This window comes from Carcharhinus amblyrhynchos, chromosome 1 (genome assembly GCF_965287045.1).
Source record: "Carcharhinus amblyrhynchos chromosome 1, sCarAmb.v2.hapA, whole genome shotgun sequence".
NCBI classification, from domain to species: domain Eukaryota; kingdom Metazoa; phylum Chordata; class Chondrichthyes; order Carcharhiniformes; family Carcharhinidae; genus Carcharhinus; species Carcharhinus amblyrhynchos.
Window position 1 is genome coordinate 133,307,176 of NC_137324.1, and position 13,163 is coordinate 133,320,338.

General features: G+C 43.5%; 1 protein-coding gene across 9 annotated transcripts in view; it reads right to left on the reverse strand.

The window, feature by feature from the left end:
- Positions 1–13,163, reverse strand: part of dclk2a (doublecortin-like kinase 2a) — a 310,958-nt gene that overhangs the window by 118,897 nt on the left and 178,898 nt on the right. For 8 of the 9 annotated variants that reach the window (XR_013887042.1, XM_080193004.1, XM_080192983.1 and 5 more), the window contains exon 5: positions 12,525–12,572. The exons of the other annotated variant lie outside the window; for it this stretch is intronic. Coding sequence is in view for 7 of the 8 variants with exons in the window: in XM_080193004.1 (XP_080049130.1) it covers positions 12,525–12,572 (48 nt within the window). In the remaining variant the exon portion in view is untranslated. The remainder of the gene's footprint in view (positions 1–12,524; positions 12,573–13,163) is intronic. 9 annotated transcript variants of the gene reach the window in all.

Consider the following 13,163-nt stretch of genomic DNA (forward strand, 5'->3'; position numbering starts at 1 on the left):
CGCACAATTTGCTTTTCCACTTATCTTCGTGTCATCAGCAAATTTCGTCACCTTACACTCAGCCCCCTCCTCCAGATCATTTATATAAATGGTAAATAGTTGAGGCCCCAGCACTGATCCCTGGGGCACTCACTAGTCACCAACCGCCAATCAGAACAGCACCCATTGATACCAACTCTCTGCCTCCTATTAGACAACCAATCCTCTATCCACGCTAACACCTTACCGCCAACTCCATGCCCCCTTAACCTTCTGAAGCAACCTTTTAAGAGCATAAGAGCATAAGAAATAGGAGCAGGAGTAGGCCATCCAGCCCTTCGAGCCTGCCCCGCCATTCAATAAGATCATGGCTGATCTGTTGTGGCTCAGTTCCACATTCCCGCCCTCTCCCCATAACCCTTAATCCCCTCTCTTATCAAAAACCCATCAACCCGCGTCTTAAAAATATTTAGCGAGGTAGCCTCCACCACTTCAATGGGCAGAGAATTCCAGAGATTCACCACCCTTTGAGTGAAGAAGTTCTTCCTCAACTCCGTTCTAAACCACCCCCCCTTTATCTTGAGGCTGTGCCCCCTAGTCCTACTGTCCTTTCTGAGCGGGAAGAGTCTCTCCACCTCTATCCTATCCAGCCCATTCATCATCTTATACGTCTCAATGAGATCTCCCCTCATTCTTCTAAACTCTAACGAGTACAAGCCTAGTTTATTCAGCCTCTCCTCATAGCTCAACCCCCTCAACTCTGGCATCAGCCTAGTAAACCTCCTCTGCACTCCCTCTAAGGCCAAAATATCCTTGTGTAAGTGCGGCGCCCAAAACTGCACACAGTACTCCAGCTGCGGCCTCACCAATGCCCTATACAGCCGCAGCAAGACCTCCCTACTTTTATATTCAATCCCCCTCGCTATGAAGGCCAGCATCCCATTCACCTTCCTGAGCACCTGCTGCACCTGCAAGCTGGGTTTTTGCGACTCATGCACAAGGACCCCGATTACCAAGATTGCCAAAGACAAAACAGATTACCAAGTTCAGAAATGTAAAATTGGTGTAGCCACATGAAGTTTCTAATTAAACAAAATAAAAGTACTTAAATTTAAAATACAGCACAGTGATGAAGGATTTCAATCAATCATCATCCATTTTTCTCGTTCAGCTTTTTAAAAATTTTATATTTTCAGAATTTGTAGAGTCTCTTTTAATCTTGAAATTTGAACATAAGAACATAAGAAATAGGAGCAGGAGTGGGCCCTTCGAGCCTGCCCCGCCATTCAATAAGATCATGGCTGATCTGTCTTGGCTCAGTTCCACATTCCCGCCCTCTCCCCATAACCCTTAATCCCCTCTCTTATCAAAAACCCATCAACCCACGTCTTAAAAGTATTTAGCGAGGTAGCCTCCACCACTTCAACGGGCAGAGAATTCCAGAGATTCACCACCCTTTGAGTGAAGAAGTTCTTCCTCAACTCCGTTCTAAACCACCCCCCCTTTATCTTGAGGCTGTGCCCCCTAGTCCTACTGTCCTTTCTGAGCGGGAAGAGTCTCTCCACCTCTATCCTATCCATCCCATTCATCATCTTATATGTCTCAATGAGATCTCCCCTCATTCTTCTAAACTCTAACGAGTACAAGCCTAATTTATTCAGCCTCTCCTCATAGCTCAACCCCCTCAACTCCGGCATCAGCCTAGTAAACCTCCTCTGCACTCCCTCCAAGGCCAAAATATCCTTGTGTAAGTACGGCGCCCAAAACTGCAGACAGTACTCCAGCTGCGGCCTCACCAATGCCCTATACAGCCGCAGCAAGACCTCCCTACTTTTATATTCAATCCCCCTCGCGATGAAGGCCAGCATTCCATTCGCCTTCCTGACCACCTGCTGCACCTGCAAGCTGGGTTTTTGCGACTCATGCACAAGGACCCCGAGGTCCCTCTGCACCGTCGCCTGCTGCACCTTACCAAACGCACCTTACGGCACCTTATCAAACGCCTTCTGAAAGTCGAGAAACACCACATCCACCGGTTCCCCTCTGTCTACCGCACTAGTCACATCCTCAAAACAATGGTTTTGTCTACCGCACTAGTCACATCCTCAAAACACGCGATGGGTCGTACTTGGGCTACTCTTGAATGTTCGAGATTTGTCTAGTGCTTCATTTCATTAGTGTGTGCTTAAACTGGACCAGATGCTGGGCAAGACGACAGCTCAGTGACTATCACTGTTTGCTGTGCAGACATATGGATTTGGGCCAGTGTCTGTGGGCAGAAGTTCCAGGGAATTCATAAAAATAGTCATTCTTGCTGCTTCTCCAGGATTTCTGCCCAATTCTCTTCCTGAATTACAGTAGGAATTTGAGAAATCCATGCAGCAATTATATCTTGAAATCTTAAGGGGAAAATGTTCAGAGTATCATTTTAACCTTCTTTCAAATACCAAAAGTATTTTCAAATGGGTCTTTTTGACCAAATTTGAGCAAAGAAGCAAACTGAATGCAAAAGGATCACTTTTAACTCCTAGTTGTGTGGAGAAAGTATTTTCCACACTTTGAGACAGATCAGCAGATCAAGGCACTGCACCAGGTGAACACTAACTTAGTCAGACAGATTGGGTATGTGTTTGATTGCTTCTGCAACCAGTGTGAGCCACAGACTCTAGTTTCTTCAGTTCACTACAAATATACAACAACATTTTATCCATTTTAATGACTACCTTGCTTTGCAAATTACATTCTAATTGTTTAGCAGGGTGGTGTTCCTGGAATACATGTACAAATGAGCTATAACAACATAACGAGGAATAGCAATAACAGGTAAACATCTAGAGTCATAAATAAACTTAAGTAGGTTTAATGGTTCTAAAGGCTTGCTGGTAATATGTCTGTTCAGATCATTTACAAGCTCAGTGTGGATCAGCACATTGCTATGTGATTAACCAATTGCAACATCCCTACATAAGTGGAAGGTCCAAGAAAACTACAAAACCTACAGGTGAGAAGTGGATTCCTCCTGTGCATATGTGGCATGGTTAATTTAATACTATGCAAAATCCGGTTACTGAATCATTCCAACCCCCCTGCTGTTTTAAGGGAAAGTGATCTTCTATTTCCTATCATCTGATATCTCTAGGGTGTACAGCTCATCATTCATCAAAATATATTGCCTTTCAGCTAGCTTTCTGTGATTCATCCTCTTGTTTTATTCCTTTTCTGTACTGAAGTGCTGAACATACATTTAGCATAGTAGCATAACACGACAACAGAAGTGAATAACTCAGCAAATAGGGAATTGAGAGTATGGCCTGAACTTTATTCTTGGGGTGCGTCCAAAGTGAGTGCAGCTGCTCCTGGCCAAGGATTAACATAACATTACACTAGGTGGTCAATTAAGGTCCACCCAATGTGAACCGTGTATGAGGGTTGGGTTTGCATTGCGCGGAGACTTAAAAACAGAAACAACTCCCTGAAGGCTATCGGGGACTGTGAGGGAGGCTGGTGAGCTTCCCAGAAGGATTCCAATAACAGTCCCTGTTCTGCAGTTGTGACCTTATCCCATGGTGCTCATGGAAGCTAAGTGGGCAAGTCTGGTGGACACTCTGTGCTTCATTTCTCCGATGAGTGCCTAGGCTTCCTGGTTCAGGAGGTCAGTGCCAAATGGTACATTATGATGCCCAGGGGCAGCAAGAGAATGCTGTCCCACACGACCAAACAGGCCTGGTCAGAAGTTGTCGCCCAGTTCAATGGACACCGTGGTGTGCTGTACATGGCTTCAGTTTCCTAAAAGGTTCAATGATTTTCTGCGGACAGCAAGGGTAGGTGCAGAGATGGCATGGACCTATTAAGGGAGCTGTGGTCGGGTGCCCGTTCCCCTGTGCACTCAGGTTCTGAGTGTGTATTCCAATTGGCACTGAAACCTACTCTGCCAGGGGTGGAATTTCAGCAGAACTGCACCTCTGGCAGAGGATGCAATTCACCCTCAGTGATTGGAGGGTGAGATGTGCCAAAGTAAAATGGCTGCTTAATGCCCGGGTTGGGGGGAGTTGGAATGGATCTTCAGGGAGATGGAGCACTAATGAGGTTTTCTGTGGTTCCCTGTCAGGAGAAGACAAGTCATAACCATGACTCATAAGAACATAAGAACATAAGAAATAGGAGCAGGAGTAGGCCATCCAGCCCTTTCTTACTCTCTTACTTACTTCATCAGAAACCCCGTCTCATCAAGACCAGGATACCGAGCTGGCAGGTGGCACTCCAGCTCCTTGACCAGTGGAGGAATCCCAAATCTGCTTGTGATAACAAAGCATGAAAGTGCTACATTGGAGCTGGAGTGCCACTGGCCAGCTCTCTATTCTGGCCATGGAGAGGCAGGGGTCTTGGAATGAAGGCAAGAGTGTTAGTCACAGTTGCACATACCATGGGTACAGGGAACATTATAGGCTTCTGTCATCAGAAAATGAGCTGTCACACCTAGGGTGCTCATTGTTCAAAAGCAGATGGCACAATTAAGCATTTCACCATTGTCTCCTCAGCCTATCAAGCATGCATTAACAGCAAGATGATTGAATTTACTGATCTTTTTCCTTCCATCTGCAGATGCACCATTGGCAGGAGTAGCCAGAGATCTCAAGGACTCCCGTTAAGCCCCTGGGAAGACATTCATCTTGCAGTAGCATCACGCCCTCTCTCAGAACCTGACACAGCACAGATACTCATACATCGTGGGACATTAGGTTGTCATCTCCATGGGCAGTGCAAGGTGATAAGGGCAGGTCATCCCTGTGTGAGGAACTGGTAGAAGCAGAGAGATCGCAGGGTGCAGTGGGAGCACTGCTGGAAAACCATGCTGAGTTGCAGGCAGATGACAAGTCTCTAGAGATGTCCATCAGACGGCAGATGCTTCATGTCCAGTGGGATACACGGGAAGATCTGGCCTCAGCTGCATTAAGGTCCGGGTGTTGCAGTTAAGGACAGATTTGAAGGCATTGAATTGAGTGCAGAAAAGATTCATGAGATAGTTCAAGTAATGAGGAACTTCTGATCTGAATTTAGAGAAGTTGGATCTGTTTTCCTTGGAGAAGTGAAAGCTGAGAGGTCATTTGATACAGTCATTCAAAATTATGAGGTGTCTGGACAGAATAGACAGGAAAAAAATCAAGAATGAAAGGGCATAGATTTAAATGTAATAAGCAAAAGAAGCAAAAGTGGCATGAGGAAATACTTATTCACACAGCTCGTGGTTAAGATCTGGAATGCACAGCCTATGTGTGGTAGAGGCAGGTTCAATCACGGTGCTGTAAAAGAAATTAGACTGCTATCTAGAAAAGAAAAATGTGCAGGGTTGCAGGGAGAAGCTTGAGGAATGGCTCTAGGTGAACTGCTCATTCAGCAAACCAGTGCATACACGGTGAGCCAAATGACCTCCTCCTGCATTTCAAATTTCATTGCACTTCATTCTGAAAATGGAGGCTTAGGGATAACTTGCCTCCATGACCTAAACCATGAGGTTTGTTGTGTAAATGAGGCAGCAAACAGTATTGGCTGCTCCATGTGACATCATTCCAACACCTAAGAAAAGGTTTAGTCCTCATTTATACACCATCAACACCTTACAGTAGAACAAGAACTTTGCCTGGTTTAGCTAGCTGGTTTGTAACTTGGGGGAAGATTAATTTGGGATTTGGAGGGATGGGGTGGAGTGAATAGACTGGCATTACTCTGTTCACCCAGGAAGAGCACGTCAGTGCTTTATAGAGGGAACGCTGTATTATCAGAAGCAACGTTCCCCGCACAGCCATGCAGCGACCCAAAAACCTTGGGTAAGCTACGCACAAGTCACCCTCGTTAAATTATCATGTATACATGGCAGCATAAAAAAATTAAAGGGATTATGCACTTAAAAAGTGGGTCAGAGGAACCTCCTCTTGCTATCCGGTTAAGGATTCTTGGCTCAGCCATACAATGCCTTATACAATTGGGTGGAGCCAACGCTTATTCCAGAGACCCTCACAGGTACGGAAGAATATGATAGGGGATCTCTGTAACTTTAGCATATTGGTGGCTGAATTGATGACATCTGGTTGTGACATGGCTCATAATGTACTGCTCTTGATGTTCACTGATGGGCTTCCTCAGAGGTGTTATCAGCTTTGAAGATTGTGGTCTAACAACCACATTGTTGCAATGTAAAAACAGCTCCCGTGGAATTAGCACCAACCCTCCATGAACCTTTCCTTTTGGCTGTACACTCACTGAACATTGAAACAAAATTGACAAATGCTTCTGGTTAGTCAGTGGGTGCTCATGCATATGTAGACAACGGCACCCTGCAAATCCTGGTGCACGCACCTTCTGCTATTCTCATAACAGGAAAAGTTTACACATATCCCAGCCCTGGCAAATAATCTACTGTTAGATGCATGTATGTGCAATCAACTGCAAGATTCTCACTCACCATGTTGCTGATAGCACCCTGGAAGGAATCAGAGGGCAGTGCTCACTTTCAGTCACTGGTAATACGTGCCCATTAGGTCCAGCAGGTGACAGGTCTTCTTCTAAGTGGCTGCAGAGGTCTATAGTACCTGATGTGACAATCTCAGTCTTTGGAAACATTGCTCCTCTGACAGGTTTCAGAAGCTGAGCTACAATCTGTTTTCTGTAAGGTGAATATCCTGTGATCTTGACCGCTGTTTGTCGTTCTCTTTGTTGAACACCTAAATTTCGCTCAACAACATATCCTCACAGTTGACAAAGCTAATTGACTTCCCTTATTTGAAGTCCAATCAAAAACAGCTATTGTGTCACCCACTGTGTGAACACATCCAAACTCTAAGTCCCTCACAACAAGTAATCTCATCAAACTGTATCTCACAGGTAATTAAGAAATTAGCTATGAGGCACTGAATGTTGACATAAATCAACACCTTGGTTGTAAGATTCATGTGCAATGTATCTACACTTCTGAATCAAAGCAAACTTTGCCTTCAGTCCAGAAACAGCATTTAATCTGATCCTTTTGTTTTCCTCAGTTGACTCTGTTCAACAAAATTTCAAATATCAAAATGCAATACATTCAAATTCAAAACACATTTGAATTGTGCTTATATTGTTCTATCAACTTAAATTTGAATATTCCAAACTCCACTCATCAAAGTTAATTCCAAAAAGTTTGCAAAATAACCAATATAATGACTTCAAAATACAGGCAGATCCATCAGATTGTACTCATTTGAAATGCAAATCGCTTATATAGTTTAAGAATCTAAATATGGTTTTATCTCATTCTTAGAAATAAATGCAGTTTCATATGTGGAGTCTTTCTTTCCATTGGACAATTCCTATTCAGGCATTTGACAAAGTGCCGATCAGTTGTACAGGACACTAGTGAGCACACATTTGGAGTACTGTGTGCATTATTGGTCTCCTTATTTAAGGAAGGATGTAAATGCTTTGGAAGGAGTTCAGAGAAGGTTTACCACACTAATACCTGGAATGGGCAGGTAGTCTTACGAGCAAAGATTGGACAGACTATGCTTGTAATGAGAAGTTTAAAAGAGTAAGAGGCAACTTGAGTGAAACAAAATCTTGAAGGTTCCTGACAGTGTGAATATGGAAAGGATATTTCTTTTTGTGGGAGAATCTAGCTCCACAAATATCCCCATCCTCAATGGCTAAGTCCAGCAAATCAGTGCAAATTATATGGCTGAAGCAATTGCAACAATCTTCAGCTAGAAGTCTCGAGTGGATGATCTATCTTGCCTTCTCTGGAAATTACCAGCTTCACAAATGACAGATTTCAGCCAATTTGATTCACTCCATGTGAAACGAAATGGCTGAAGGCACTGGATATTGTAAAGGCTATGTGACCTGACAATATTCCAGCAGTAGAACTGAAGACTAGTGCTCCAGAAATTGCTGTGTACTAGGCAAGCCAGTACAGCCACAAGACTGGCATCGAACCGACAAGGTGGAAAATTGCCCAGGTATATCCTGTACACCAAAAGCAGGACAAATCCAACCTGGCCAATTACCGCCCAGTTTGCTCATGATCATCAGTAAAGTGATGGAAGGGATCATTAGCACTGCTATTAATAGAGTCATAGAATCATAAATCCTACAGTGCATTCGAGTCTGCACCGACCACAATCCCAGCCAGGTCCTATCCCCATGACACCATTCATTTATCCTAACTAGTCCACCTGTCACTAAAGGGCAATTTAGCTTGGCCAATCCACCTAACCCGCATATCTTCATCATTAAGCAGCGCTTGCTTTACAATAACCTGCTCATTGATGCTCAGTTTGGATTTCGCCAGGGTCATTCAGCTCCTGACTTTATTACAGCCTTGGTTCAAACATGGGTGAAAGAGCTGAATTCCAGAGGTGAGGCGTGAGTGACTACCCTTGACATTAATGCAGCAATTGACCAAGTTTAGCATCAATTAGCCCCAGCAAAACTGGAATCAAAGAAAATTAGGCTGGTTTGAGTAATACTGGCACAAAGGAAGATGATTGCGGTTATTGGAGTTCAATCACCTCATTTCCAGGGCATCACTGCAGGAGTTCCTCAGGATAGTGTCCTAGGCCTAACCATCTTCAGCCAATTCATCAATGACCTTCCTGCCCTCATAATGTCAGAAGTGATGATGCTTGCTGATAATTGAACAATGTTCAGCACTATTCACAAATCTTCAGATACTGAAACAATCTATGTCCAATTGCAACAAGGTCTTGACAACATCCAAGGTTGGGCTGACAAGTGTCAAGTAACATTCATGCCACACAAATGCCAGATAATGACCATTTCCAACAAGAAACAATCTAACCATTGCCCCTTGACATTCAATGGCATTACCTTCACTGAAACCGCCCACAATCAAAATCTAGGGGGTAACCATTGACCAGAAACTGAACTATGCTAGCCATATAAATACTGTGGCTACATCAGCAGGTAAGAGGCTAGGAATTCTGCAGCAAGTAACTTACTTTCTGACTCCCCAAAGCCAGTCCACCCTCCAGAAGACACAAATGTCATGGAATACTCTCCCCTTACTGGATGGGTGCAGCTCCAACAACACTCAAGAAGCTTGACACCATCTAGGACAAAGCAACCCATTTGATTGGCATTCATCCACAAATATTGACTCCCTCCATCACTGATGCACTGTGGCAGCAGTCTATACCATCTACAAGATGCAGCGCAGGAACTCACCAAACTCTTTAGACAGCACCCTCCAATCCCACAACCTTGACCATTTAAAAGGACAAGGGCAGCAGACATATGGGAATTCCACCACCTGGAAGTCCCCCTCTAAGCCACACGTATTCCTCACTTGGAAATAAATTGTGTCCTCCATTGTCACTGGGATAAAATCCTGGAATTCACTCTCCCTAACAGCACTGTGAGTGTACCTACACCACACGAAATGCAACGGTTCAAGAAGGCAACTCACCATCACCTTCTCAAGGGCAATTAGGGATGGGCAATAGCCCAACCAATGATTCCCACATCCCATAAAGTAATAACAATGATGAGACAGAGTACAGGACAGAGATAAAGAATCTGGTGAACTGGTATGATGACAATAATCTCTCCTTCCATGTCAGCAAAACAGAGAAGATAGTCATCGACTTCAGGGAACGTAGTGGAGGGCATGCCCCTGTCTACATCAATGCAAAGTGGAAATGGTCAACAGTTTACATTTCTAGGTGCCCAGATCACCAACAACCTGCACCGGTCCTTCCATGCTGATGCTATAGTTGAGAAAGCCCACCAATGCCTCTACTTCCTCAGGAGGCTAGGGAAATTTGGCATGTCCGTTACGAGCCTCACCAACCTTTAAAGATGCAAAGAAAGCATTCTTTCTGGTTGTATCACAGCTTGGTATGGCTCCTGCTCAGTCCAAGGCCACAAAAGGCTTGTGATTGAAGCCCAGTCCATCACGCAAACCAGTCTCCCATCCATTGACTCTGTCTACACTTCACGCTGTTTTGGCAAAGCAGGCAGCATAATTAAGGACCCCATGCACCCCGGACATTCTCTCTTCCATCTTCTTCCGTCGGGAAAAAGATACAAAAGTCTGAGGTCATGTACCAACTGACTCAAGAACAGCTTGTTCCCTGCTGCCAACAGGCTTTTGAATGGACATATTACGTTGATTTTTATCTACACCCTAACTATGACACTACATTCTGCACCCTCTTCTTTCCTTCTCTATGAACAGTATGCTTTGTCTGTATAGCAAGCAAGAAACAATACTTTTCACTGTATGCTAATACATGTGATAATAATAAATCAAATCAAAAAAAAAGTTTAAGTAATCATGTTAGTGTAGATCACTCAGGAATCTTGTGCTTCTTATTGAATATTATATGGATCAAATCATTTGTAACTGAATAATTGTGCACATAAATGTCTAGTTAATTCAGCACAGGTCAGACTAACCTATCTCATTATGTCTTTCCTAAATTAATGGAATTTGAATGAGATTTGAGTGAAGGTTAGTTTTGTCAAGGCAAACACTGATTATTTAAGAGCCAGCAGCAGCAGCACCACTCCCCGACCCCACCCCGCACGGTTTGTTTTCCAGTGGCGGAGGCAGCTTGCCATTGGCCTCTGATACGAACTACGATCCCATGATGTCGCCCACTGTCAGGGAGTCGATCCTGGGGTGGTTGTCTTCAGTAGGACTGGAAGATCCTACTGGTGGGAAGGGCTGGAAAATTCCACCCAAAGTTGTAGATTCTCTGGCCAAGATATCCTACTTGAATGTGATCAAATTTTGGATCGATGTGAGTGCAAAACCACTTAAAACTATCAACTATTTTCTGCTGGGATTAGTGCTGACTTTGGAATATTTTCACTTATATATAGGCAGTTGTATTCAAATTACATGAGAATGATGGAGTGACATTGTCGGTTAAATTGTACGTTATTATTACTGGTAACAAAGCACGGCAGCACAGTCCTGGTGTCTATAGTGTGTGAGTGCATGTGTATGCGTGCGTCCATGTCGGGCAGGATTTCTATTTTAAAAGGTCCCATCACAGAATGCAGCCAATTTCTGGTTAATAAATGGCCTTGTAAAATTTTTATGATCAATTTGACTCTCTGCTTGAGCCAGTCAATGAGCAGTCAGCTCTGCTGTTTCAGGCACCTGAGGAAGCAGTGACCTTTTCCATCCGCACAGATACTGGGTCCCTGGTACAGATATTGTAACCCTGCCAGAACTGTGTTAATCAGAATGAGATGCTCACAATTCACTGGAGTCAGCAGGGAAGTCAAAAAGTGCTAAGCTCATCATGCCAACTTCCTGCTAAATTTTTATATTTTAATAGAACATTCTTTTTATATTTAAAAGTAAAAAGCAATATTACGGAAAGCCTTCCTTTGTCCTTTAGTAAATAAATATAAAAGGAGGTCTTGTTACAACTGTACAGTACTTTTAATTGATGTTTACTTAAGGGCCTCATCCTGCTGCTGTATTAACTCAGTACAGATTGGAGGGCTTGCCAGGAAGGAAATACGACAAGCAAACCCACGCGAGGTTGCTTCTGGTCTCCCAGGTAAACTGTCTCATTCAAAAGCACTCTGTGCCTGATTGAGGGACTTGGGATGATGAATGGAAGGTCCACTGAGAGCCACTTCCTGGCATCCCTCCATGCCCTGTGACCCCAGCACCCATAACCCCCCACCTTTGATCATTCTTTTGAAGCCTGGGATCCAGCAATAATTTTGTGTTTTGGGCGGGTCCAGTCCCGGCAGCAGCCAACACCTCCCCAGTGGTGCTTCTGACCTCTGATTTACTGCAGCTCTTGGTGAGCGGGACTTCTGCCCCAGGGTCCCTGATCCCAGGGAAGGACTGCTGTTGTCTAATTAATCCCCTAAGTCATCCTTAATTAGGCAGACCTATCCTAAAAGTGCTTACACGGACTCCCACCGTGAGGCTCCTGCCTCCTCCATTAAATCCGGTCCATAAGTTCTATGCTGTTAAAATGGTTGGTATTTGGAAGGAGCAGATGGATGGAATTAATTGGGCAATGATGTGAGGGTCATGGCATGAGGCCTTCGGTATTCCACAGTGCCCTATTTTCATCTACATTGCCTTCAATGGAGTTTAAAGCGTTACTGATTTGCTTTCATTCCTCTTGCACTACTGCCCAAGAACAATTTCACCCTCAGAATATTTCAAGTAGCAAATGGGATTTACAACCAAAAACAGCTCTGCTGTTATTTTTGACAAGGTATTCATGTCTAGATGATCAAGACATCAACACCAACATTATATGGACACACACTCCTTTCTGGTATGAGTTAGCTTTTGGGAAGTGGAAACTCAGGCTCTTTATGAATATTGGCTGGAATTCTCCAACCCCGCTGCAGTGAATGAATTTGGCCGAGGGCCAAATTCTTCATGCTTGATAACAGTAGTGACGGAGAGAACGATATTCGATAACTCTGGCCTACCTTTGTTTAGACAAACCTGCCTCGAGGATCATAACAAAAGAGTGAGATGGGATTGTATGAAAAGAGGGGCTCACCTGGGGATTTGACCGGAGAATAAGCTGTGTAGTAACCTCCTCTTTTAACTGCACTCATTCAGTTAACACACAAGCAGAAGGAAAAAACATTAAGGAGAGATGTTACCACATAATCATAAATAGAACAGAGTATCAAATTCAAAACATAAGAAGGGTTAAAAACAAAGAAAAATTAGTACAATTAAGGACAACATTTAGCTGAACAACAAAGACTAATATAAGGAGATGAAAACATATCAGAGATCACAAATATACAATGACACACAGGGCATATTCCATTATATTTACAGGTGTGGCAGAAAGTTTTCAGAAATATAGTCAAGTAATCTGGAAAAACAGATCTGAAGTCTAATTGTTTAATAATGACTGCAAACCAACCATGTGAAAATAAAATATTGTCAGCCTATTCAAGGATTCAGTGTGTCTGGTTTAAATTAAACAAACCATTGTTCTGCTGCATGGATAAGTTCAAACATGCAGGTGCCTTTTTATTAGTGTAAAAAGTAGAGGTAATTGTAACTTTGGGTAACAGTATAAAATTCCATATCAAATTGGTCAGCCATTCTATAAACCAATTGATTTTCCTTTGCAACTGTGAGTTTAACAGGGTGTATAATTAGCAGCTAATTCAATATCAGC